The sequence below is a fragment of the Staurois parvus genome, unplaced genomic scaffold, assembly GCF_062004578.1.
Source record: "Staurois parvus isolate SC_StPar_1 unplaced genomic scaffold, SC_StPar_1.0 ptg001137l, whole genome shotgun sequence".
Classification (NCBI taxonomy): Eukaryota; Metazoa; Chordata; class Amphibia; order Anura; family Ranidae; genus Staurois; species Staurois parvus.
The window spans coordinates 1017667-1044110 of NW_028318933.1; the positions used below are offsets into that span (position 1 = coordinate 1017667).

At 41.8% G+C, this 26444-nt stretch overlaps 1 protein-coding gene across 1 annotated transcript in view; it reads left to right on the top strand.

The window, feature by feature from the left end:
• LOC149439268 (teneurin-4-like) overlaps positions 1–26444 on the top strand; it is a gene marked incomplete at its 3' end in the record, with an annotated part of 229179 nt that overhangs the window by 66845 nt on the left and 135890 nt on the right. Inside the window, exons 3-5 of the mRNA XM_089659238.1 lie at positions 4691–4825; positions 15411–15637; positions 16293–16503. Coding sequence (XP_089515364.1) covers positions 4693–4825; positions 15411–15637; positions 16293–16503 — 571 coding nt within the window. The remainder of the gene's footprint in view (positions 1–4690; positions 4826–15410; positions 15638–16292; positions 16504–26444) is intronic.

The window sequence follows — 26444 nt, forward strand, 5'->3', positions numbered from 1 at the left end:
TTTTTTAGATCTCACATGTTGTCCAGCAAAAATGACAGTCACAGGCAAACCATAGCATACTGCCAAGGAGTGGTTACAATGGTCATCTTTTGTGTATATGGTTGTATTGTATAGTAACAGTCTACCTTGGACCAATGTAGGTATACTTATTCCATATGTGGCCAGTCCTTGTGTAAGCGCAGAATCACTGTAGTGGCCAAGCGCAGAATCACTGTAGTGGCCAAGCGCAGAATCACTGTAGTGGCCAAGTGCAGAATCACCGTAGTGGCCAAGCAGAGAATCACTGTAGTGGCCAAGCGCAGAATCACTGTAGTGGCCAAGTGCAGAATCACCGTAGTGGCCAAGCAGAGAATCACCGTAGTGGCCAAGCGCAGAATCACCATAGTGGCCAAGCGCAGAATCGCCGTAGTGGCCAAGCGCAGAATCGCCGTAGTGGCCAAGCGCAGAATCGCCGTAGTGGCCAAGCGCAGAATCGCCGTAGTGGCCAAGCGCAGAATCGCCGTAGTGGCCAAGCGCAGAATCGCCGTAGTGGCCAAGCGCAGAATCGCCGTAGTGGCCAAGCGCAGAATCGCCGTAGTGGCCAAGCGCAGAATCGCCGTAGTGGCCAAGCGCAGAATCGCCGTAGTGGCCAAACGCAGAATCGCCGTAGTGGCCAAGCGCAGAATCACCGTAGTGGCCAATCAAGGGACCTCCTTTGGTTACTATACTATATTTTTTATATCTCACATGTTGTCCAGCAAAAATGACAGTCACAGGCAAACCATAGCATACTGCCAAGGAGTGGTTACTGTTTTTTGGGGCATAGGAGAGGTAAGTACTCACTCTCTAACACCCTGGTCACACTGGATGCAAATCGCATGCCAAGTCGCACCCTATTGTCCGCAACTACAGCGGTCATATCGGTGCAGTTCCCAAAGCAGTACATGCACTACTTTTGGCGCGATTTACATAGACATCTGTGTCAGACGTCTTGCAAAACGCACCTGAAATCAGCATCTCACCCGACTTTGAAATTGTGCGACTTACAGTGAAGTTGCACGATTTCAAAGTCAGGCTTGATGTGACCGGGGTGCTAAGGATGAGAGAACCACAAGTCTCACCAGCAACTGTCACTGCTATTACTGTCATTTTCTGTTCTGCATTTACCTGTCCAGAATTTTCTCCAATCATCTGTAAAAATCTGATGAAGGGGGATTTGCGATTTGCGATTTCCGTGCACCTTTTCTCATCCATTTCTGCTGCTGTCAGAAGTATCCGAACTCTTCCCACCCGATTCACAAAGGTCAGCGACTCGAATGTTGTCTCCGTGATCAATACAAATCCATAGTAAAATATTAATAGAGATCACAGTTGGGTGTGATGGATTGCAGCACCTGCATACTTCATCGCAGCTGTCCGATCAATCATACGTGGCCTGGCATCCCACAGGTGGAACAACACGTGTGAACCGCTGGCGTCCTCTGGGGATGGGGGGGGCTGTCTGTCTGTGACCTGGATGGATGGAGCAAGCAGGGGCTCCCTGTCTGTCCAGGACTTAACCGACCCGAGCAGAGTTCTGGGTTAGAATAACAGTGCTCGGTCCAGCAAGCAGCAGGACAATGCTTGTGTTGTAAGATGACACTGGTGTGAACACAAAGTGACCCTGGATGAACTACAGATTCCAAAAAAAAAATAATTAACTTCTAAAGATTTCACCCTGCAAACACGGAGTGCTGGAAAATAAACAAAATGCCGAGCGCCTTAAGCGTTTGGATCAAGTAAAATCTATTTTTAAGTTAATGTCATAGAAAGTGATTAAAAAGTTTGTACGTTTATTTTTTTTCACCTATGAAATATAAAGAAAAAAAATCAATTTGACTTCCAATAATTTCCAGAATATAGCCAAATATTGCTTCCTAAAGTATAAGTCGTTTTTTTTTTTTTTTTTATCTATGAAATATATATAAAAAAAAAGATCAAACATTCAATTTGACTTTCTATAATTTCCACAATATAGCAAAATATTGTTGCCTAAAGTAAAAGGCAATTTATTATTTTTTTTTTTACTTTTACTTTTTACCTATGAAATATATATATAAAAAAAAACAAGGTCAAACATTCAATTTCACTTCCAATAATTTTCAGACTATAGCAAAATATTGTTCCCTAAAGTATGCCTTTTTTTTTTTTTTTTTTACCTATGAAATCTGAAAAAAAAAAAAAAATCAAACATTCAGTTTGACTTTCTGTAATCTCCACAATATAGCAAAATATTGTTGCCTAAAAGTGTAAGGTGATTTTTTTTTTTTTACTTTTTACCTATGAAATACGAAAAAAAAAAATCAAACATTCAATTTGACTTCCAATAATTTCAAGAATGTAGCAAAATATTGTGGCCTAAAGTACAAGCCAATTTTTTTGTTTTGTTTTTTTCTTCAGTTTTGGATGTTGAAAAGGGGACTTGAGTAGGAGATATTCATCTTGCCGTATTCATTTAACTTTAGTGGTCAATTAATGTTCACTTCTGACCACAGTGACGAGAATTTGAAGAAGCAATGCAATAGAAGATGCAATATTTTTCTTGATTGATTGAATGTTTAACAGTGTATGTAGTTTTCTTTCAGGGAATTCCATTCATTACAAAATTGAATGTTAAAGTGTTACTAAACCCACAACAGTAATATCAGTCTGTATATGCAGTAAAGCATGCTTGTTATACTCACTGTGGAACCTAAGGGGTTAATCCCCTGCATTTAGTAAAAAGGCTATTTGATCCTGTCTTCTCTGATCCTCCCCTTCTTCTGCTGTCCCCAATCCATCTGCTGATAGAACAGAGGCTTGTGGGCAAGCAGTTTGGTGTGTGTATTGCTAGAGTGTTTTTTTTTTTTTTCTTGGGAGACTGCATGTGATCAGTACAGGGCCAATTAGCGCTGTCCAGAGGGTCAGGGGTCATGTAGCCTCATAGGAAGGTCAAAGCAAAATGAAAACTCCTCCTGCAAGCTTTAACTAGTGCTCTGTTGGACAATGATAGAAGTCTATATACTGCTGATGAGAAAAGGTATTTAGCAGTTTATAGTTACTAAAATAATTGCATTTCCATGGTCTGTGTACTGTGTGAGATCCGATATAGTGAATGCGGGGTCCTGGGAGATCAGATATAGTGAATGCAGGGTCCTGGGAGACCAGATATAGTGAATGCAGGGTCCTGGGAGACCAGATATAGTGAATGCAGGGTCCAGGGAGACCAGATATAGTGAATGCAGGATCCTGGGAGATCAGATATAGTGAATGCAGGGTCCAGGGAGATCAGATATAGTGAATGCAGGGTCCTGGGAGACCAGATATAGTGAATGCAGGGTCCAGGGAGATCAGATATAGTGAATACAGGGTCTAGGGAGATCAGATATAGTGAATGCGGGGTCCTGGGAGACCAGATATAGTGAATGCGGGGTCCTGGGAGACCAGATATAGTGAATGCGGGGTCTGGGGAGACCAGATATAGTGAATGCGGGGTCTAGGGAGATCAGATATAGTGAATGCGGTGTCCTGGGAGATCAGATATAGTGAATGCGGGGTCCAGGGAGATCAGATATAGTGAATGCGGGGTCCAGGGAGATCAGATATAGTGAACGCGGGGTCCTGGGAGACCAGATATAGTGAATGTGGGGTCCTGGGAGACCAGATATAGTGAATGCGGGGTCTGGGGTGATCAGATATAGTGAATGCGGGGTCCTGGGAGACCAGATATAGTGAATGTGGGGTCCTGGGAGACCAGATATAGTGAATGCGGGGTCTGGGGTGATCAGATATAGTGAATGTGGGGTCCTGGGAGACCAGATATAGTGAATGTGGGGTCCTGGGAGACCAGATATAGTGAATGTGGGGTCCGGGGAGATCAGATATAGTGAATGCGGGGTCCGGGGAGATCAGATATAGTGAATGCGGGGTCCGGGGAGACCAGATATGGTGAATGCGGGGTCCGGGGAGACCAGATATGGTGAATGTGGGGTCCGGGGAGACCAGATATGGTGAATGCAGGGTCCAGGGAGACCAGATATGGTGAATGCGGGGTCCGGGGAGACCGGATATGGTGAATGCGGGGTCCGGGGAGACCAGATATGGTGAATGTGGGGTCCAGGGAGATCAGATATAGTGAATGCGGGGTCCTGGGAGACCAGGTATAGTGAATGCAGGGTCCTGGGAGACCAGGCATAGTGAATGCGGGGTCCGGGGTTTAGTAACACATTAATCATATGGCCTTTACGGGGGGGGCAGACTCACAATCTTCGTGTTATTGGCACCACACTAACCAACCAAGCCAAAAAGAAACCAAAGCAGATTGCTGGTCCCGTAACACAGATGTTGATTAAAAATGTTTTTATTTGAATGTCTTCCTTTTTTTTTTACCAATCTGGTTTTGTATGTACAGCGCACCCTTATTCTTGGGATAGCAGTTTGTCTCATTTCCTTAGTGATGTCACAAGGTCCCAGTTGTCCAGTAGGCCGAAAACTGATTTCTACTGTAAAACGGCTACCTGTACCGCAAGCACAAAAAAAAAAAATAAGTCTGCCTTTTGAAAACAAGGGCATGTATATGACTGACCAAAGTGATTGGTTGCATTGGGGTATGGGGTTTTTGTTCTGTTGCACAGTTAATGAGTTGGCATTCACTCCGAGCACATAAATGATTCTTCTTCATTGCCCACCGCAGCCATGAACCTCTTTGGCCTAAACTGGCACCTGCAGCCGACGGAAAGACAGACGTACGAGATCTCAGACGATAAAGCCAGCAGTTGGCCTTTGCCGACGGACGTCACCTTGTACCCTTCGGGGAAGACAGGCGAAGGTAGGGTGTGTTCTAAGTGTTGTGAGTTTCTCATGCGTTCCATTTCACATGACTCATGACCCATCACTCCTCTGTAATCAATGCATATATCTGTGGTCATCTGCCATGGTATCACAGGCCTTTAATGGAAAGGGCCCATCAACTATACTGTAGATTTTTTTTTCTTTCAGTTCTGTATCTATTATCACTATTATTTTTTGATATTTAAAGTGGCGTTCCACCTGGGAAAAAGAAATAAAAATAAAAGTCAGCAGCTACAAATACTGTAGCTGCTGACTTTTAAAATCCAGCCACTTACCTGTCCCTGTGTCCAGCGGTGTCCTCACCACCGATGGTTTCACAGGCCATCTTCTCTCCCTTGAACCTGCATCTTCATTGTGGGCACCCGGCTGTGACAGCTTGCGGCTTCACAGCCGGGTGCCCACTGCGCTACGCTTTGTGAATGGCCCCGTAGTCTTCTGGGACCTGTCACGTGTCCCAGAAGATTACGGGGAGGGGGAGGGAGGACAACTTCCAGTTCCGATCGCCTAGGTGAGCACAGCAGAAGTGGGAGCAGGTACATGTCAAATTCGGGTACCGCCTCCCCGCCACTCTCTAGAGGTGCCAATCCTTCCCCTTTTGGGTGGCGAAGCTCCGCTTTAAGTTAGTTTTATTCCACCCAAAACTTCATTGCTTAGTTGTCAATGGATTCCGGTGTGCTGACCTCAAACAATGGAGGAGACATTGCAATGTCAACCATTTTTGGCTGAGCAGTCCTGTTTGTTCCCAACAGAATAGGTGTACTTTGTGTTTTTGCTAATCTTCAATTCTCAATATATTTGAGGGACTATGTCATTAGAGTATGAGGGCGGCCATTGGTCCCCTTCTGAAAAAGCTAGTTGCCTGGCTTTGTTTATAACACATGCTAACTCTCAGACTCAGGGCAAACATCTAGCAAAGTTCACGAGGAGCCAAAGTCCCTTATGTGTGTATTTGTTCTCGGTCAATAAATCAGATAGCAGTGAAATTAAAGCATTAGCATGACAGAAAGGCAGACCAGCATTTTTCAATGGCATCTCAAAGCACTAAATCAATGCCTCGCCTCTTGGCACAATGCAAGTCTGTTTCTAGGTCCGTTGAGGCACATTGGTAACTCATTCAAATGAGTGGGCTGCCTTTTATACCATTTACATGAACACACAACATAATATTGATTAACACACTGCTTCAGACTGCTTGGGTGAGAAGGGATCCTAATTGATCGCTGTCCCTGCTACTTGATGTAATGCCAAGCTAGGTACCATAGAGCTGGCAGGAAGTGTCAACCAAGAGGTTGGGTTGGCAATCTCTCATTAAATTCCAGAAATCTGTAGTTTATTTAAATCAATTGCATCCATATAAAGGGTTTATATTTTCTATAGCATGCAACATTAAAAACCTAACAGATACTTGGCCTTTCTTGCCGTTTTAACCCAAAGGAACCCTTGAAATATTATCTCTTAAGTCTCAAGGAACCCCTGCTAAAATAAAATGGTCAAGGGTCAGTGGAAAAAACAGCCTTCTTTACGGTATTCGTTGGAATGCCACCCTTATGGACAGCTAAAAAGATTGGCCATGTTGTGTTTGACCTGGAATTACGAAGGCAACTTCAGCTAGGAGGTCAATCGGCCACAGCTCAAAGAACCTCTAGCAACCTCTGGAGGAACCCTAGAATTCTATAGAATCCTGGTTACGAATGGCCGTGTTAACCCTTACCCAATGTATCCAAAGTGCAATAAATTTTAGTTGTTTTAATATACTGTAGAAACTTTTGGTTTTCATTTTCATCAAATGGGGCAAACCTGGAGATGTCATCTTGTTTGTTTCTGTTTTATATCCTCTTGATGCTGTTGAAAACTCAGCATTAATCTAGCAATTCTTGTGTCCAACTTGCAATAACTGGAGCAAACCTGGTGAAGTCTTGGTTCTTTCCATCTCCTTTGTGCTTGTGTTAAATGGAGAATTTTAGTTGCACATTTTTCTGTTTGTTGCACCAGTAAACCCTAAACCCGACATAGTGAGCTGTGCACAATAACTGCACCTTTGTTCTGGGATCGTAAATCAACCCCAGGAGTTGTAAGTGGTAAATGGGTCAGGAATAACCTTTTTAGCTTTATATTAAACATGTGACAGCTTAATCCAGCTGGAAAATGGTCATAATTAAGAGTATCTTTCTTGGAAATTGCAGACCAAAGACAATTAACAAACGTCTGCTCTATATCATCGTGTAAAGTTTTAAGAATCGGGCCCACAATTTGAACTCCTGACGTAGTTTTATTCTGTTTTTGTTCTTTTGGGGCTAATTGCACCTTTTCTTTGATGATGGACCCCCTGTTCAATATCATCCGTGTGTGTTTTATGATGTCTACCAGCTGTAGCAGAATAGCTGGAGGAAAACTGACGTGGGGGCAAACTAATTTTCAGTTCATCGTCCTGCCTTGAGTAGTCAGGAAAACACAAGTTGTGATTACTCGGCAGTTACGCGATTATAATATAAGCCCTCTAAAGCTACAAATTAGTTAATTGGGTAGGAAGTTCTAAACCCGGCCGACGTTCATTATAGATGCCAACAATGTGAAGATTGTGCAGAGCCTGCAGATCCGTGGGATTTCCCAGAATTCCCTGCCATGATGGTGCACCTCCTGGGAGCTTTTATTGGGTTTGTTTTTGTTAACCTTTTAACTGGTGAGCAGAGAGTGCTACTGGACTTTTAGCAGTCATGTGATTGTTGGAGGGACATTGCAAGGCCAACAGTCAGACGCTACCAGAAGAAACAAAAGATGGAAAACCACATGCATCGATTTTCAAAAAATGTATACTATTTGAAGATTTAAAAAAATAAATAAATCATAAAAAAAATCCAAAAAGGTTTCTGCACTGCAAATGTTTCAATTTTTTTTAAATCTTTATCTTGGTAAAAAAATCTAGTATAAAACTCCAGCATTTTGAGTGTTACTGATCTTCATCGGGTGAAGAAACCTTCTTTGGGTTATGGGTTTTTGACAGAGTGGAAACTGTCTTTTTGTCACCCAGAAGGTATCACATATGCATCTCACCCAGTAGACTGACAGAAAAAAAATATAATTAAAAATAAAAAAAATATAAATGAATAAAATAAATAAATATATATATATATATATATATATATATATATATATATATTTATTATATATATATATAAAAAAATTTTTAAATAAAAACTTTATTTAAAGGGAAGGTTTCCCAAGAAGAGACTGCCATTGCTTACTTCTCTAGTTGCCAAGCTGTCATACTAAATCTCAGACTTCAGTGGTCTTCACTTACTGGAACCAAGAATGCCGATAAGGACTCCTGATTCCCTTTGACCTGCATGACTTGAAAAGTACTGAAGCCAGGAAGCCAGCAAAACAGCCAAGCAACCAGCACCTCTTCCCTATGTTATGAAGATGTTGAAAAGGGGAGAGGTTCTGTGTTCCTAAAACGCTTTCTGTCCTACGGTGACAACACCGCTTCTCCCTAGATTCAGTATGGAGTGCTGTCACCCTAGGATAGGATGCTCTACCTGGCAGAATCAGCAGGTGAAAATAAAGGGGAAAAAACACAAAGAAAAAAGAAAACAAATGAAGTTACCATACTTAAGGACAATTTTTGTCCTTTGGTTTAGATATGCTTTAAAACAGGCCTAAACTCTGCAGTACTTTCCTCCCAACAGTCTGATGTCCCTCACTAGCATCATCTTCTGCTGGGCTGCAGCCATTCTCTAGGGTCGGCTTTTCTTGATGATGTAGAAATATAGCCAACAACTTGGTCACTTCTTCATAAAGAATCTTTATTGGCACACAGTAGGAGATACAAAATCTGTAAAAGCCTTACTCATAGTATTGCAACCAGAAATATTTTCTTTATTACAAGTGGTTGTAAACCCTTTCATATACCCAGTGAAGGGACTATATTCAGGTTATACACAGAGATGAAACAAATCCTCCTACATAAGTTGTACTTATCTGTCTTTTCTCGACATCTGTTCAAAGTGCTGAATTTATAAGCTTTTCTGAGAGTTCAGAAAAAAGGGGACGGAGAGCTGAAGTTACTCTGCAGAGCTCATTCATGAGAGCTGATTGGATGGAAGGGACACTCTTCCCTGCACACTGGAGCAGAGCTGAGGCTGTCAATCTGCTGCAGCTCCCTCCCCTGTCACCATTTTTCTCTTGGTGTCAGGAAAACTTGTCAGAAGTGATTCACTCTGATAGCAGAGGAAAGTGGCAGCACACAGAAATGACACTTCGTGCCCTGGATTGAGACAAGTACACACTATAGAGGGATATGCTTTGTTCACATTTCACATCTGAGGTTTACAACCACTTTAAGCAAAGAAAATTCAGGTCTCTTGTCCTGCCAACCAGGGCTCTGCTATCACTCTGATAGCAAAGGAACAAGGAAGCAGAAAGAAATAACACTTAGTGCTTTTAACTGAGACAAATATACACTATAGAGGGATATGCTTTGTTCATATTTTATGTCTGAGGTTTACAACCACTTTAGGTCTCCCTGTTGCTGCGTTTAGCGTTGCGTCCCTGCTGGGTCTGTACTGTGCTGCAAGCATTCACAAACCTGGAAACTCTGGAAGGAGTGCAGCTATAAAAGGTTAGGTAAGGGTTGCTGTTTTTTTTTTTTTTTTTTAACGTTTTAGTTTTATATATTGCATCTGGTTTAATAAAAGAATGTGCGGGGTAATTTTTGACACTTAATACTCAGGTGGGCTTAACCTGCCGCTCTTTTATAATTTCAACCAGACGCCAAATTTCCTGATCCTATAAATAAAAGTAATTTGACTGACAAAATTAATGGGCCCTTTTTCTGTAATATTTGTTTTATTAAACTGCAGCCCAGGCCGTAAACCATTTAAAAGGTAACTCTGCAGTGTTTTTGTTGTTGGTACACATTGAATCGTTTTCTTCCTCATAGTCCTTTTCAGTATGGCTTTTTGTAAATGTTGTGTTTTGCTGCTCCATGTGTTTTTATTTCATATCATAGACTTTCTAGAAGACTATTTTCTTCTGTGGGGTGTGTTATATACAGGAAGATGGCTGAAATAGTCAGCTTAGGAACAAAGATAATGATTTGGGTTCAGTCAGTCGCTTGGATAGACATGACAATGCACATTACAGAAGCACCTCAATGCAGAGGCATTTCAGGGAACCATCCGTGCGTTGTGCATTGCATTTTAAAATAATGTCTTGTCTCTAATTTTGTATTCATTGGTGGCCCGTTAACCCTTTTCTGCTGACCCTTTAAGAAAAATTAATGCTGCGGGGGCGTTTCTTGGGTTTCCTGATAATGTGATCACTGTGATTGGCTGCCACCGTGATCACGTGATTGAAGCTGCTCCTACCCAGTGGTGTATGTATGTTTTGTGCTTCCCTAGGCACCACAAAAATCGGCCAACCCCGCACCCCCCTATAAAGAGAGCCTGACACTGACCAATGCCACCCCCCACCCCCATGGAGGAAAGAGCCTGAAACATTGACCAACAACACCCCTGCCCCACCCCAACCCAAGAGAGCCTTCCACTACCATTGCCCCCCATACACCACCTTCCCCACCCAGCGAGAGAGAAAGACACACCACTCCGGATATCCTTGAGAATGAGAGTCGGGCTTTGCATATACCGCCCAGCAGCCTCTCTCAGGTCCCATCTGATCTTCATGCCGCGTGTGTCCTTTCTTCAGTCCCTTTTTCCAGAAGGTAGCGCTGCCCCCCTGAAATATGCCACCCTAGGCAAATGCCTTGTGGTAAATACGACCCTGCTCCTACTGGCACCCGATCGGCACTGTCTGACCGGGAGTTGTTGGGAGTTGTAGTCTTAATGCTGAAGGCCTTCAATTGAGTACAATCTCAGCACAAAACAGCGAGACTGGTATAGGCATATATGGGACAGCAGTGAACAAGGCTCTGCCACTGGGAATAGGTTAGAATGAATGGGCTGCCTTAATGCAACACACGTAACGCAGTGCAATGCACAGATGTAAAGGGCTCCTCAAGCGCAAACTGTGAAATGCTAAGCAGAAAGCACAGGCAACTTTATTAATCACCAAATATGGCTGCCCACGTGAACATATATGCTTGCATTAAAAGTTAGTCTATGTAAATGTGATATTTTAGGTATAGGAGGAGTCATTTGCAGGATAATTATATCTCTTGGTTTGGGGCAGTGAGATCTCTCATCTGTGATCTCGTCCACCTGGCTTTGCATTCTCCATATTAGAAAATAAATTAAAAAGCCAGTGCCGGAACAATGTCCTTTAGCACTCAAGGTGCAACAGCCAAGGTGTGCCTCCACCATGAGCTGTGAAATTATCAGCTTAGATTGCAGGTCCTGCCCTTTTTGTACCCCCTAATGCTGAAATGCGCAAGGCAGCGATTTCTTTTTCCTTACCCATTGGCCCAGCCCTGCTAACAAGTGTTACAGACATAGAAACTCAAGTGTAGAAGTGTCACTAGCAAAGCTCTTGGTGAGGGAAGAGCCTGGAAGTGAAATCTGCCCAATGGGGCCGTGGATAGAAGTAATTACTCACTGTTCAGACGGGAAACCGGTGTTACCAGCACTCCAATATTGCTCAGTGCTGGCCTTTCTCTATTTGCATGTACAGTAGATGTAATGTTTCAGAGTCACGGCAGCACATGGTAATGTTGGCGATCATGATAAAGGGGGTCATGTCATGACTCTAAAACATAGCATTTAACTGAGTTTGTATCATGACTAATAAAAGCTCACATTGACCATTTGTGGCTTCCTGGGGAAACACAGGCATCCGACACTCCAAGTCGTGTTAAATGTTGAAGACTCCAATATAGACTGCAGTGCTTTAGTGGAGCAAAAGTTGAGGTTATGGAATGCCAGAGTAGTAAGTATAATACCTCTTCTATTACGGGTAACTGCTATTAGTTTTTTTGTTTTATTTTTGTGGTTTTGGAGGAAGGAGCAGTGTGAGATCATTGGCAAGACGAGTATCATTGGCTCATCAGAGGTTTACATCCTGTTACTTTTTCGTGAATGGACTAGTGGGGGTGCCCTTGATAGAGGAGTATCATTGGGTTGGGAAGAGGGTGGGAAAGGAGGGTGTTACACATCCCCTGTTGCTTTTTCGTGAATGGGCCAGTTGATCGGAAAGGAGCAGTGGGGGTGCCCTTGATAGAGGAGTATCATTGGGTTGGGAAGAGGGTGGGAAAGGAGGGTGTTACACATCCCCTGTTGCTTTTTCGTGAATGGGCCAGTTGACCGTGTCTCTTTAGGAGACCGATTGAAACATATGATATATGTACAAAACGCATGCACACAACTTTTTGATAATATAGAAAGGAGCAGTGTGGGAGAATTGGCGAGATGAGTATCGTTGGATCATCAGAGCTTTACATCAGAGGTCCCTGTCACTTTTTCGTGAATGAGTCCGGTGATGTGTTCTCATTAGGAGGCCGATTGAAACGTATAATATCCAGTATGTAGAAAAACTGTACACAACTTTACAGTAATATAGTAAGGGGCAGCCCTTGAGATATAAGTAATATTGGATTAAGAAGAGGGTGGGTGGAATGGTGTTACACATCCCCTGTTGCTTTTTCCTGAATGGGCTAGGTGACTGTGTTTCTTTAGGAGACCCATTGAATTGTATGATACCTGTACAAAACCCCATGTACATAATTTGTTTTGCATTTTTAATGCATGTGCACATCTGTTCTGAATCCCTCTCTCGCAAATTTGCAAAACACAAAAAATGCGTAGTAGCATGCTTCAAAAATGGTCATTGCATGGGCCCTTAGAGAAGGCAGAAGTAAAGAGGTGCACTAGATCGGTAGAATTCCCATAGACAAAGTGTCCATCACCGCCTCTCACGTAGTCCCGGTTCAGGTTTTGCAGTTGGCCACTGTTTCTCTTCTATGGTAGTTAAGCCAAGAATTTATGAAAAAAAGCATAACCCTATGATACAGGTGCTTTTGAAAAACACTCTGCTTGTTGCATAAACATAATTTTGCCTTTGGGCAGCGATCGACGGGGAGCCAAAACACGCTTTTTACAGATTGAAATCTGACATTACCTCGCCGCTTTCCCGCTGTCTCATTAGCGACGGCTAGATCAACACAAAACAACGCTCAAGCCCGCTTTTTGATTTTCAGGCATTCAAAAAGATATTTAGATCTTTGGTTTAAAATGAGCGCAGATAACGGCTGCTGGGTTTTATTTGCCTTTGTGTTATTCCCCCCTCCATCCCCCATTTGCTGATGAAGAAGAAAGCCAATTCAATGAGATTAAAAAGAAAAGGGGAAAAAAACACTCACGCACATAGGGAATAAATGTTTTGTCGGGAACACGTGGGAGCCAAATTAAATTAGATTAAAAATAAGATTAAAATGAGGTTTATTATAGAAATGTTGATTAGAAGGCCCCATTAAGGTCCGCTATTGTGTCATTATCTAAATAGAAATCTCTGCTTTGGCTTTTCAATCAGACATCACTCCAAGTCCTTTATTTACACTGAACCTTCTGCAAAAACGGTGCACCCCATGGCTGCCGGAGAGTTTTCTTGCCGGTTAAAGACCTTTTCACTGAGGCATTTTACAAATGGAAATTTTTACATTAGTTTGATATAATTTTGAAATTTCAGAAATAGTAATTTGGGTTTCATTATGGAAAATATTTTAAAGTGTTCCTTTTTGGGTTTTTTTTTTTTAATATGAAAATAATAACTAGTAGAAACAAAATTCCTCACCCAGAAAGTTTTCACCAAATTCTGTGCAACTTTAAATTTTCTGGGCTTTAATTTTTTTTCTAACTGCGGACTGTTTGCTCTATGCCCCTTGATGGGCTTTGGGACACGAGGCACCCTGGACTGGAAGGAAGAGAGAGCTTAGGGAGGTATATTTTTTTTGCCTGTAATCTTTCACCATCTCCTTTTGTATGCCTGCAGTCTCTGACAGCTTTCTTTAACATTACACTCCCTATATACTGTATATAGTAACAATTAATTTAGAATATTTTATACCATTTAGTAAATGAGTTGAATTTGTGGAGTTTGCATGTTTTCCCTGTGCCTGCTTAAGTTTCCTCCGGTTACTCCCACCACTCCAAAGACATACAGGTAGGCTAGTTGGCTCCTGTCTAAATTGTCCCTAGTGTGTGTATGTACGACTGAGTTAAGGACCGTAGATTGTAAGCTCCTTGAGAGCATAGACTGATGTGAATGTACATTATATGTAAAGTGCTTCATAAATGGACGGCGCTTTATAAATACCTGTAATGAATTAAATTAAATTGTAGATGCTTTTTAGAAGCATCTTAAAAAAGAAAAAAAACAAAAACCTTGTAGTGCTGTATATGCAGCTCTAAAATTGAATTTTCATCTGACCCCAATCTTTTAACCTCCAATGTATTTAATCTGTTACATCAATGCAGTGGGGTCCCATCCATTCTCTTTCTTTTAAGCAAAATAAGTTCTAACTGCATTACCTCTCCACCTGTCACTCTGTCTAGTTCTGAACATTTGCCCTGTCCGAATCCCTTCATGGATGTGCTGCCTTTCATTTTTTATTTAAAAGGAAGCTTTTTTTTTTATTTTTAAATACTATTTAATTATTACATATATTATCAACTTTTGTTATTTAAGAACCCAACTAATTGCTATTTGTGTCAAAATGGATCACATTGCAAACAAAAAATTTCAAAAAAGGGCACCTTTCTGTGGTGAGCATTTATGCTTGACTAGGGCCTTAAAATATACAGTACGTATCTAAACCCAAAACATTTTGGAAAATGTAGGAAATGATTAAAATGCCAGAATTTTGAGCCACTTGTGTCCTCTTTGGGGAGATTGGCACTCATTTCCTGTAGACCTAAGAGAGAGTGAGGGGAATTCTCTCTTAGACATCTGTCACAATGTGCCCATTGGAAAATTGCCCCCTATTCCTGTTCTAGTGAAACCGCAGGTATTGGCTTTTCGTGCACTTTTTTTTTCAATGACAGTGGTCACCAGGACAAATAGAGAGGGGGATTCTAAGTTCCTACCGCGCTAACCAAAACTAGAAAAAGTGTTGGCTTTAGATACATTTTAAGGGTTCTATCTTCTGTTCACATGTTGAAAAATTAAAAAAAAAAAGAACATTTATAAAAGGCCCCTACTCCTTAGCTAGCTGGGAAGATTTGGAAACTGCTTTGCTCCTGGGAACCAATCGGTGTAATTCTTCTTGGGCCTCTATTCATAATTATGCATTAGTGGGCCAGGACTAGATAGAGCATGGCTCAAAAGGTCTACCAAAGATTTAAAGAAGGGGTGGGCTCAGACAAAAAAATTATTGCAGGTGTTTAGGAGGTCATTTAATTTTCAAAATCATAGCCCACACAGGTTTAAAAGCTGAGACAATGTTTTATTAGATTGTATTTGTTCTGCCTTTAGAATATATTTTGTTAGACTTGAATGTACACCATTTGGGAAGTTTCAAACATACACCTCTAAATTACTTGTTGTAACAACACAAAATGAACAGTCATTGAAAACATGTCATTTTTTTTTAATGTCTGTTTTGTTAACTGACACAGGAAAACCAACAAGAAAACCCACCATTTCGTTTCCCGATGATAGTTTTATTGACTCTGGCGAGCTGGATGTCGGTCGGCGGGCCACTCAGAAGATCCCACCTGGAATATTCTGGAGGTCACAAGTGTTCATAGATCACCCTGTTCATTTGAAGTTCAATGTGTCCCTGGGAAAAGCAGCTCTTGTTGGCATCTATGGCAGAAGAGGTCTACCTCCGTCACACACACAGGTAACCAGAGCTGATGGAAGCAGTAATTAGACATGGTGGCCATTCTGCAAATCATTCTAAATGGTCCATTTTACTGGGAACTATGGACATCCCTGAGGTACAAGAACATCAACCATGTTGGTGGATCCTGATTAATTGGCAACATCGCTGATGATGCCTCTAGGGAAATGGATGTGCTACATTTTTGGTGATATCACTGGTCTCCAGTGAATGGATAGGCTACATTTTCAGTGATGTCCCTAGTCTCCAGTAAATGGTTAGGCTACATTCTCAACGATGTCATTGGTCTCCAGTAAATTGATAGGCTGCATTCTCAGTGACATCACTGGTTTCCAGTGAATGGATAGGCTTTATTCTTGTGATGTCACTGGTCTCTAGTGAATGGATTGGCTGCACTCTTAAGTGTTGTAACTGGTCTTTAGTGAATAGATAGGCTGTGTTCTCAGTGATGCTACTGGTATCCGGTAAATTAGCAGGCTGTATTCTCAGTGATGACACTACTTTCTAGTGAATTGATAGGCTGTTTTCTCAGTTATGTCACTAGTGTTTAGTGAATGGATAGGCTGTTCTTCTCTTTTTTACTCACAGTTGATAGGCATACTTTTGCATTTACTATTTGGAAATACACTCATCAAATATTCTCTTGGTTTTTCAGTTTGACTTTGTTGAGCTGTTGGATGGGAGACGTCTTCTGGCACAGGAGTCTCGCAGTTTGGAGGGTCCTCAAAGGCTGCACAGAGGGGTTATTCCTATGACGAGTCATGAGACTGGCTTCATCCAGTACCTGGACTCGGGAATCTGGCACCTGGCTTTCTACAATGATGGCAAAGAGTCGGAGGTTGTGTCTTTCCTTACGACAACAATAGGTAAGTACTCTTTTCTGGTAGCAGATTAATAGACCCTAAAGATCACTGTCTTTGAGAAAAGTATGTGCTGTAAGGTGGGCGCTGTCTTTTTCTCTCCCTCTCTCTTGATTATGAATTACTTACCATTATGCTCCTCCTATTTTTTTGCATATGAAGAAAATAACACAAACAATAGTGTATCAAATTTAGCTCATTGCCTGTTGTAGGGTTGGGTTTGATTTGATGTGCTTTTGAAGAATTTATTTATTGCAAATTAGTGGATTCCTATCTACTTCAATGGTACAGTGAAGATGACCATAGTGAAGCAGAGTTTGGCCTGCTGTGCTTTTCAGTTCTTTGGACAGAATATGCAACTTATCAGATCCTTTGGTGCTGACCCCCTCCTCGCTTGAGGTACATTCTTTACTTTTGGGAGCCATTGGAGGGGCTCGGCATCAAAGGATCTGATAAGTTGCATATTTGTGGACACAAAGTTTTTGGAGTGACTTTAATTTATATATTTTCTGGACATGAGTGACTTACATTTTAGATTATATTTGTGAATTTTTTAAAAAAATTTTGGTGTTTTTCTTTGCATTTGAATTTAATTTTACTTTATTTTTATTATAAATTTTGTTATTTTGGAATTTATTTATGATCATTTGGGTTCACTATATGTGTATTAGTATATGTGTTCAGTGCTGTGCTTTAAAGTCAACAGTCATCTACATGATCTCTTTGGAGGACTTTTTCCCTTCAGAATATGTCTTCTTGGGGTGTACTTGTAGTGCCCCGCCATAGAAACTAGTTCAGATTTTTATGTTCAAATTCAGTTTTGAATCTTTTTACTATTTGAATTTTTATATTCCAACTGTCATTTTCCAATTTAATTTTTGCATCTCACTTTCTCTTTGGATTTATAACTTTGACAATTTTGAATATTTATTCAATCATCCAAGCAACTGACACCGTTACGCCTTCCAGCTCCATAATAAATTAATGTCAATGGGTCTTCTTTTCTAGAATTTGAAGTGGTTTTGAATGCACCTCAAACACAGGACAACAAAATCCTGACAACTGTGCACTACACATGGTAGTCCAGAGGCTGCCTGTGACTTGCTTTGTGTTGGGCAGGCCAACCACGGGTTGCCGGAAAGAAATTCATTGAGTCCCCAAGGGGGGGGGGGGGGGGGGAGTCGTCCCCGTGGGGAGAAGACTGTGATTATTGCTAGCAACTATACCAGTCACTAGGGATAATTGCATGTAAAATCCCGCAGGCAGGTTGTACCCAAGTTGGTCGATCAATCAACTTGGGTATATTCAGCCCACCTATACATGGTTCGAATATCAATATGTCTATGGCCAGCTTTGTTTCTTGTTTCTTTTGCTTCAGCAAGTCTACTATGGTGCATTTAAACTGCAGACAAAACTGGTCACACACAGCCTTTTCTTGTCAAATGCAGCATTTGTCATTCGAATGCAAAATATATTGTTTGACAAAAAACACCCATCAACATCAACCCAACATTGGGAAAGATGGGCACCTTCTAGTTATGCAAATAGTATGCACCTGCCATACGGTTCTACCTGCTTTCTTCTACCCTGTTATGTATGCAGACACAATCTATCAGAGCTTTTTGTGCTGGAGGCACGTTTTCATCTGTTTATTGCACCTGTCAACACCAGCAAAAAGATATTACTAAAACAGAACTTCCTTATACACTGTGGAGCATAGAAAAAAAAAAAAAATCAACGGGAACCAATGCAAACATTTCGGGTGCCCCTTTGGCTCTAACAAGCCTTCTTCTGTGATCAACTGCTGGGAATGCAGGCAAGGACGGAGCTCGTCCCAGCTCTACAAGTCAATATGGGGAAATAGAGTAGTTCAGTAAGCTGCACATCACTGCAAGACCCTGTGCGTAATTATGTAACTGACTCCAACCAGGCCACACCCTCCAATGCGTTTCGCTCCACCTCCGGAGCTTAGTGGAGCCTGCGCTGAGTCTGTTACATACAGGGCTTCTCTTTTTTTGCATATTAAAATAAAATCAATGTCCTGTTCATAGGCTAAGAAAGTAAATAGAAACGTTAGATCAGTGGCTGTAGATGGCATGGCTTTTTCCTTTATATTTATATTGGAAAACAGGCAACATAGACTTGGTATCAACCTCTTAAAATCCCGTATACAGGAGCACTCTGACTGGGGGATGAGGGCATTAGTAGCCAATGCATAAGCAAAGGGGTGAACTGCATGTGCATTGTCACAAGTTGGGGGTGGGTAGGTGACCAAGCTTAATTGCATATCTGCAGAAAAGTGTCATGTCACCTACCTGGCTGTGAGGTCTTTCAGAGTGGTATGAATCTCATAATTAGATGGATTCCTCTGGAAGGAAATTGAGCCCTTTTATGTGTATTTGATCTGTGTATTTGTCAGTTTCCCTGTGATGGTTCTCATTTATTTAATGCAGGGGTCTTTCTAAGCAACTGTCCTTCGGGCTTTAGGGGGCCGGACTGTGACCAGTGGGAGTAAACCATATCTTATTGGTTTTAATGGGAGGAATTGTGCCCTCTTGTTATCAGTGGAAGGAATAGTGCCCCATTGATGGTGTCAGTGGAAGGAATGGTGCCCTATTATTGGTGTTAGTTGGAGAAATAGTGCCCCATTGTTGGTATTGGTGAGAGGAATAGTGATCCATCAATGGTGTTAGTGGGAGGAATGAAGGCCCATCAGCAGTGTCATTTGGAGGAATAGTGCTCCAAGGGCTGGATACAGGCAACCAAAAGGCCACATCTGGCCCTGGGCTGCAGTTTGGAAACCACTCATTTAGTTCTGTAATGCTGAAGACATTTCATAGCCCATCCAAATTCAATTCTAATAATTTAGAACCAAAGAATTTGCTTGGATAAGGTACAAAATGTCTTCAACATTACAAAATCTTTTATCATACCCGAAAGTAAGGAAGCTTTACAAGAAAAGGAGGGATTTAGTCCTCCAAGAAATAGGTGATTGGAACCTGCAGCTGCTTTGATGGCACGTTGCCGGAAAAGGACCTGTAGCCATGTGAATTCCATTGAAATGGACGTTACAGTTGCATATTGGTTCAGTCCACCCTATTTTTATACTTCACAGAAAATATCTCCGGCCAGGTAGGTGATGAGTTCAAGTCGAATGCTCGCCAGCACAAATGACCTCATGTCTGAGTATTTTTAGCTTTTTGTAGGAAAAGATCTGAGCCAACAGTTTGTACAGTGAGCAGCAGGCTCATGTGAGTGGCCGTGCTGTGCATTAGGGGGGGTGCGAGGAAGGGAGGTTCGAAGCTGACTGACCAGCTGCTGAATTAGCCTGAGGCTATCTCTGTACCAAGAGCTTGTCAGTGCGCAGCTTGCTTCTTCATCCGCAGGATGGATATACTCACACACATTTATTGCACGTAGGATTGACACACCAAGAAAAAAAAATGCCTGCATGCACGAGCATCATTACTAATAAACCCCTGTGCATGCTTGCTTTAAAAGAGACTTGATCAGCTTTCCTATTCAGTGCAAGCTGTGAGAGCCTCCTACTAGTCCAGACCTGATGTCCGGGCAACATAATATTCGTAAAAAAAAAAAAAAAAAAACATATCTGGAATACATTCACATATTTACCAAAGTTTTATACCTCTAAAGACCCTATAAATACAGAATTGCACTCAGTCCTGTTGTGGGCTGATGACACGCAGCATTTTTATATACTTCTGCTAAACTGCCCAAACCCTCCCACTCTCCCCATCTTTACAACATACAGTCTTTTTTTGTAGTCCAATATAAGAACTAGGAGGGCCAATTAAACTCCCTACTGAATATTATTATTATTCAGTATTTATGTAGCGCCAACAGATTGCTCAGTGCTGTACATTACAATGGGAGACAATACATGAGACAGTACAGTAACAATACAATAAAATACACAAGGGGTTCGAGGGCCCTGCTCCTTGGAGCTTACAATCTAGGAGGGAGGGGATAGTGGTACAGGAGGAAATAGCTGTGGGGGATGGAGTGGCAAGGGGGAGTGGAGGAGATCAGCAGTTAGGTGAGGGCTGGGTAGGCTTCTCTGAAGAGGTGGGTTTTCAGGGTGCGCCTAAAGGTGAGGAGGGTAGGTGACAGTCTGATGGATTGGGGTAGTGAGTTCCAGAGAATGAGGGAAGCCCTGGAGAAGTCCTGGAGGTGAGCATGGGAGGAGGAGACCAGGGAACTAGAGAGCAGGAGGTCTTGTGAGCGGAGAGTATGTTTTGGGTGGTAGATGCATATCAGGTCAATGATGTAGTTTGGGGCAGTGTTATGAACAGCTTTGTACGTCAGTATTTTGAATTTTATGCGTTGGGCAATCGGAAGCCAGTGGAGGGATTGGTAGAGGGGGGTGGCGGATACGGAGCGGTTGGTAAGGTGGATGAGTCTGGCCGCAGAATTCAGGATAGACTGAAGCGGGGATAGCCTGTGTTGGGGTAGGCCGGCGAGGAGGGAGTTACAGTAGTCAAGTTGTGATATACTATAGGACAGCTTTGAATTTCTGACATGATCAGCGCTTTGCGAACAAATATAACAAAATACTTCTGATTGTAACAGAAGGGATCAAATTAGAGGTGTTTATTTTTTGGGTTTAAATACACGTTGGGCCTCATTCATACCAACAGGCGTGTGCTATGGTGCGCAAAGCACACAACCAATGGTGTGTGTTGTGCACATGAACTGCAATGCATTGCAAAACATATGGCAGTGCTTGCCTTTTTTCCCTTTTTTTTAAAACTTTATTTAACTTGATACCTCATTTAACGTCTATGCGTACAGAAATGTGCTGTGCAGAAATGCAAAATGTCCTACTTTTTTCGGCACGCTGGTGCGAACTGAAGCAATAGGACATAAGGCAGTTTGTCTTGTCTATGCATTGGGCAACTTTGCCCATTAATGTCAGTATTCTCATTGCACACGTTCCTGGATTAGGCTCAGAGGTAGTGGGTGCTGCAGCAACAGCCAGCTGGGGACGGGAGACATTACAGGCCAATGTACGTATTACCAAAAGTTTTACTGAAAAATGATCACATGGCAAAGGACAACGTGCAATGTTTCAGAACCGCACAGGACCCCTTTGTTAGGCATGTAATCATCACATGCCTCACAAAGGGATCCTGCGGGGCTCCAAAATGTTGCATTCTGTCCTTTGTCATGTGATCATTTTTCAGTAAAACTTTCGGACAACGTTTGATGATCTGGGGTGTACTAGCAATTATGGACATTAGCCAATGGCCAATACAGACTAATGGGGCTGGTGTGAATGAGCCTTTATAAGCGTAATATGTACATTGGCCTGTAATGTCTCCCGTCTCCAGCTGGCTGTTGCTGCATGATGATCCGGGGTGTGCTGTGCTGGCAAATATGGACATTAGCCATTGGGCAACATTGCCCAACACAACTTAATAGGGCTGGTGTGAACGAACTTTGAAAAGCTTAACTTTCACCTTGTTCCTAGACCTCGCAATGCTTCCTAGAAATAACATTTTTGATTTGAGAACTGCAGTTACCATAGACATTTCCTGAATTTTGCATACTGCAAGCAACATAAAGAGTTCCGTGGATCCAATTGGAATTTTTGTACTTCAGTGTAGCCCGTCCATTTAGGGCACCTAATATAATACCATCAGTCATTTGAGTGGCTTGGGGTCATGGCCATTACCCAGCAGCTGTGTTATAAATCAGACAGCCACTACAATCTGTATTGAAGGGGGGCACATGGGGGCTTTATTTGCCCAGAGGATTAGAAGATAATATATTGTTGGGTCTGATTCATTCTCGTGTAAGAGGAAGATTTATGGGTATGTACAGATATGGCTCCATGTTAGCTTCTGGCATGGAGTTTGGCCTACAGTTCTTGCATGGCTTTACAAAAGCATTTGTCACTTTCAAGTTAGCAAAGCAGAGAGAGACATGGTGGGAGGCAGTGAATGCAGGGAAGTGTGAACACAGTTGTGTGTGTGCTGTGCTTATTTATGTGATCATGCAATAAAAGAAGCTTTTCACTTGGGAGACAAGCTTGTGGTTGTGCTGATGACGTATCCATGTTACAGTATATTCCTTGATCAATATATAGTATAGACGCCAACATGCCAGGGTGGAATTAATGCAATAAAAGAAAATAATACCTTAATTAAAAAAAATATATATATACATATATATATAAACAAGTAACAATTTAGCAAGGAATTGCTTTTTGAGGTCAGGGTTGAACCTAGCCATTGGCTGCACTGTGGTCCTTTTATGTTTAACAAACATTATATCCAACTTTACTATAAATTCTACACCTTTTGAATGTCCAGGAAACATCCATTCCTAAGTCCACACTAACATCAAACTGTGACCTCTGACTTCAACCCATGCCTCTTCTTCCAGCTGTGCTACATATGTGGTGTCATAGCTTTCTTTGGCTAATGATACCACTGGTGGTAGCTTAGCAGGGGCTCTGGTCAGAGTCTATGCTTCATTTCAGCACATTCCTGGGATTCAGGTTGAAGCACAGCGAGTTTATATGTAAAGCTTCTCATTTATCCAGGTCATGGTTTATCTAGTAGTAGTTTGTCACATTCAACTGGTACTTGTTCTGTAATGTTGAAGACATGTCAAAGCTTGTCCAAAATGTTTCTTCAACTGAAGAAGTGGTTTGGATAAGCTTTGTATAGCCTTAAACAATACAGAACAAGCCAACTTGAATGTGATGAGCTACTACTAGATAAACCATGACCTGAATAAATGAGAACCTTTGCAGACTTACCTGGGAGTTGCATCTTCAACATTACAGAACAAGTCCAGTTGAATGTAACCCACTACTACTAGATAAACCATGACTTGGATTAATGAGAACCTTCACAGACTTACCTGAGAGTTGCATCTTCAACATTACAGAACAAGTCCAGTTGAATGTAACCCACTACTACTAGATAAACCATGACTTAGAGAAGTCTGTGAAGGTTCTCATTATTCTAAGTCATGGTTTATCTAGTAGTAGTGGGTTACATTCAACTGGACTTGTTCTGTAATGTTGAAGATGCAACTCTCAGATAAGTCTGTGAAGGTTCTCATTAATCCGAGAGTTGCATCTTCAACATTACAGAACAAGTCCAGTTGAATGTAACCCACTACTACTAGATAAACCATGACTTGGATAAGTCTGTGAAGGTTCTCATTATTCCAAGTCATGGTTTATCTAGTAGTAGTGGGTTACATTCAACTGGACTTGTTCTGTAATGTTGAAGATGCAACTCCCAGGTAAGTCTGCAAAGCTTCTCATTTATCCAAGTCATGGTTTATCTAGTAGTAGTGGGTTACATTCAACTGGACTTGTTCTGTAATGTTGAAGATGCAACTCTCAGATAAGTCTGTGAAGGTTCTCATTAATCCGAGAGTTGCATCTTCAACATTACAGAACAAGTCCAGTTGAATGTAACCCACTACTACTAGATAAGCCATGACTTGGATAAGTCTGTGAAGGTTCTCATTATTCCAAGTCATGGTTTATCATGTAGTAGTGGGTTACATTCAACTGGACTTGTTCTGTAATGTTGAAGATGCAACTCCCAGGTAAGTCTGCAAAGGTTCTCATTTATCCAAGTCATGGTTTATCTATTAGTAGTGGGTTACATTCAACTGGACTTGTTCTGTAATGTTGAAGATGCAACTCTCAGATAAGTCTGTGAAGGTTCTCATTAATCCGAGAGTTACATCTTCAACATTACAGAACAAGTCCAGTTGAATGTAACCCACAACTACTAGATAAACCATGACTTGGATAAATGAGAACCTTTGCAGACTTACCTGGGAGTTGCGTTATTCAACATTACAGAACAAGTCCAGTTGAATATGACTTGCCTACTATGAGCTTTGAGGCATATGATAAACAAATCCCGAAGACTTTGTGTGGCAGGTGTATGTTTGTTATATCAAGCCATTTTTACTGTTATAACCTGAACACATCATTCAGTCAGTATTAAAAGATTATGCTTGGTATTTGCATCACCATAACTTCAAAGTTTACTGGCGGTGATTTCAGAGACTTACGATCGAACATGTCTCTCCGCAGTTACCGGATTTGCTACGACAGTGAATTAGGTTGCCATGCAGATGTTGTTTTGCAAAAATGCTTTCAAAGAAATCCAATGTCCTATTTAATTTAATTTTGCAGATATTAAAGGTTTAAACCAAGTCATTTATGAACATATGACATTAAAACAATATATATTTCTGTTCTCAATTAAAGCTGGAACCCAGGCAGATCTAAAAGGTGCAGATTAATGCTTCTCTGTATTCATTAATGCCCTTCTTCTCAACCTTTGCCCCATTGGCAATTCCTGTGTGGCCCTTTAAGGATCTGAGATCTGACAGAGCAATTCACATGCAAAGTCATAATGACCTATCAAAGGAGCAAGGCCCTCTTTTACCTCTTGTATTGAACTTTATCCTTGCTGTATTGTCTCCCGTTATATTGTAAAGAGCTGAGCAAACTGTTGGCGCTATATAAATCCTGTGTAATAATAATATACATCAGGGCACCAAGACTAACATCAGCGTTTTGGATAAAGTGCCTTTTTTTTTCCAAAAAGTGCCTTGGCAATGATCAGGTGACCTCAGATTGCTTCAGCAAAGACAGTTTTTATGCCTCATCCTAACAGGTCCGTTTTAAGGAGATGTAATTTGGACATCCATTTAATTTGCAGCATGTGTGGATCTATCAGCTGCAGCCAAATACCAGGCACAATCCTATCACTGTTTTAACCTAATTCTGAAGCAATTACATGATCTAATTTATTGATCACATCTCCCTTGCCTGCTGCTTCCTCACTGTTCCAATTACCACACAAATCACTTTTATTTCCCCTATCTTGATTACCCAGCTCATTGTATTTTTCTGCCACAATGCCCCAAATGACAAATATTGATGTAAGTTAAAAAGGAGGAGCTTTGTGAAACCCTGTGCTTGTTGGTGTGTATGTATCAGCTCAAACTCACGCATTCAAGTCTATGGGGACACACTGCAACCACAAGCAAAATGCTTTGTAATGTGACACATTGAGAGGCGACACCTCTTTTCAAACTCGCCCATTGAAGTCAATAGGGTTTTGCCACAACCTCAAGCCAAATGCTTTGCAGCATGTTGAGTTGACAGTTCGCACCTCCTTTCAAACTTGCCCATTTAAGTCAGTGTGGTCAGGCCACAGCTATGAGCCAAATGCTTTGCGACATGTCAGGTTGAGAGGCAACACCTCTTTTCAAACTAGCCCATTCAAGTCAATGGGGTGGCGCCACAACGCAAGCCAAATCGTTTGCGGCATGTTGAGTTGACAGTTGGCACCTCCTTTCAAACTTGCCCATTCAAGTCAGTCTGGTCAGGCCACAACTATGAGCAAAATTCTTTGCAGCATGTCAGGTTGAGAGGCGACACCTTTTTTCAAACTAGCCAATTTAAGACAATGGGGTTGCGCCACAACCGCAAGCCAAATGCTTTGCGGCATGTGTTGACAAGCGGCACCTCAAACTTATCCATTCAGGTCATTGGGATTGGGCCACAACCACGAACCAAATGCTTTGCAGCATGTTGAGTTGACAGTTGGCACCTCCTTTCAAACTTGCCCATTCAAGTCAGTGTGGTCAGGCCATAACTATGAGCAAAATTCTTTGCAGCATGTCAGGTTGAGAGGCGACGCCTCTTTTAAACTAGCCCATTCAAGTCAATGGGGTGACGCCGCAACCACAAGCCAAATGCTTTGTGGCATATTGCGTTGAGGGGTGACACTTCCTTTCAAATTTGCCCATTCAAATCAATAGGGTCACGCCAAAACCAGGAGCCAGCTGCTTTGTGGCATGTTGTGTTGACAGGCACCTCCATTCAAACTTGCCCATTTTAGTCAGTGGGGTCAGGCCACAACCACGAGCCAAAC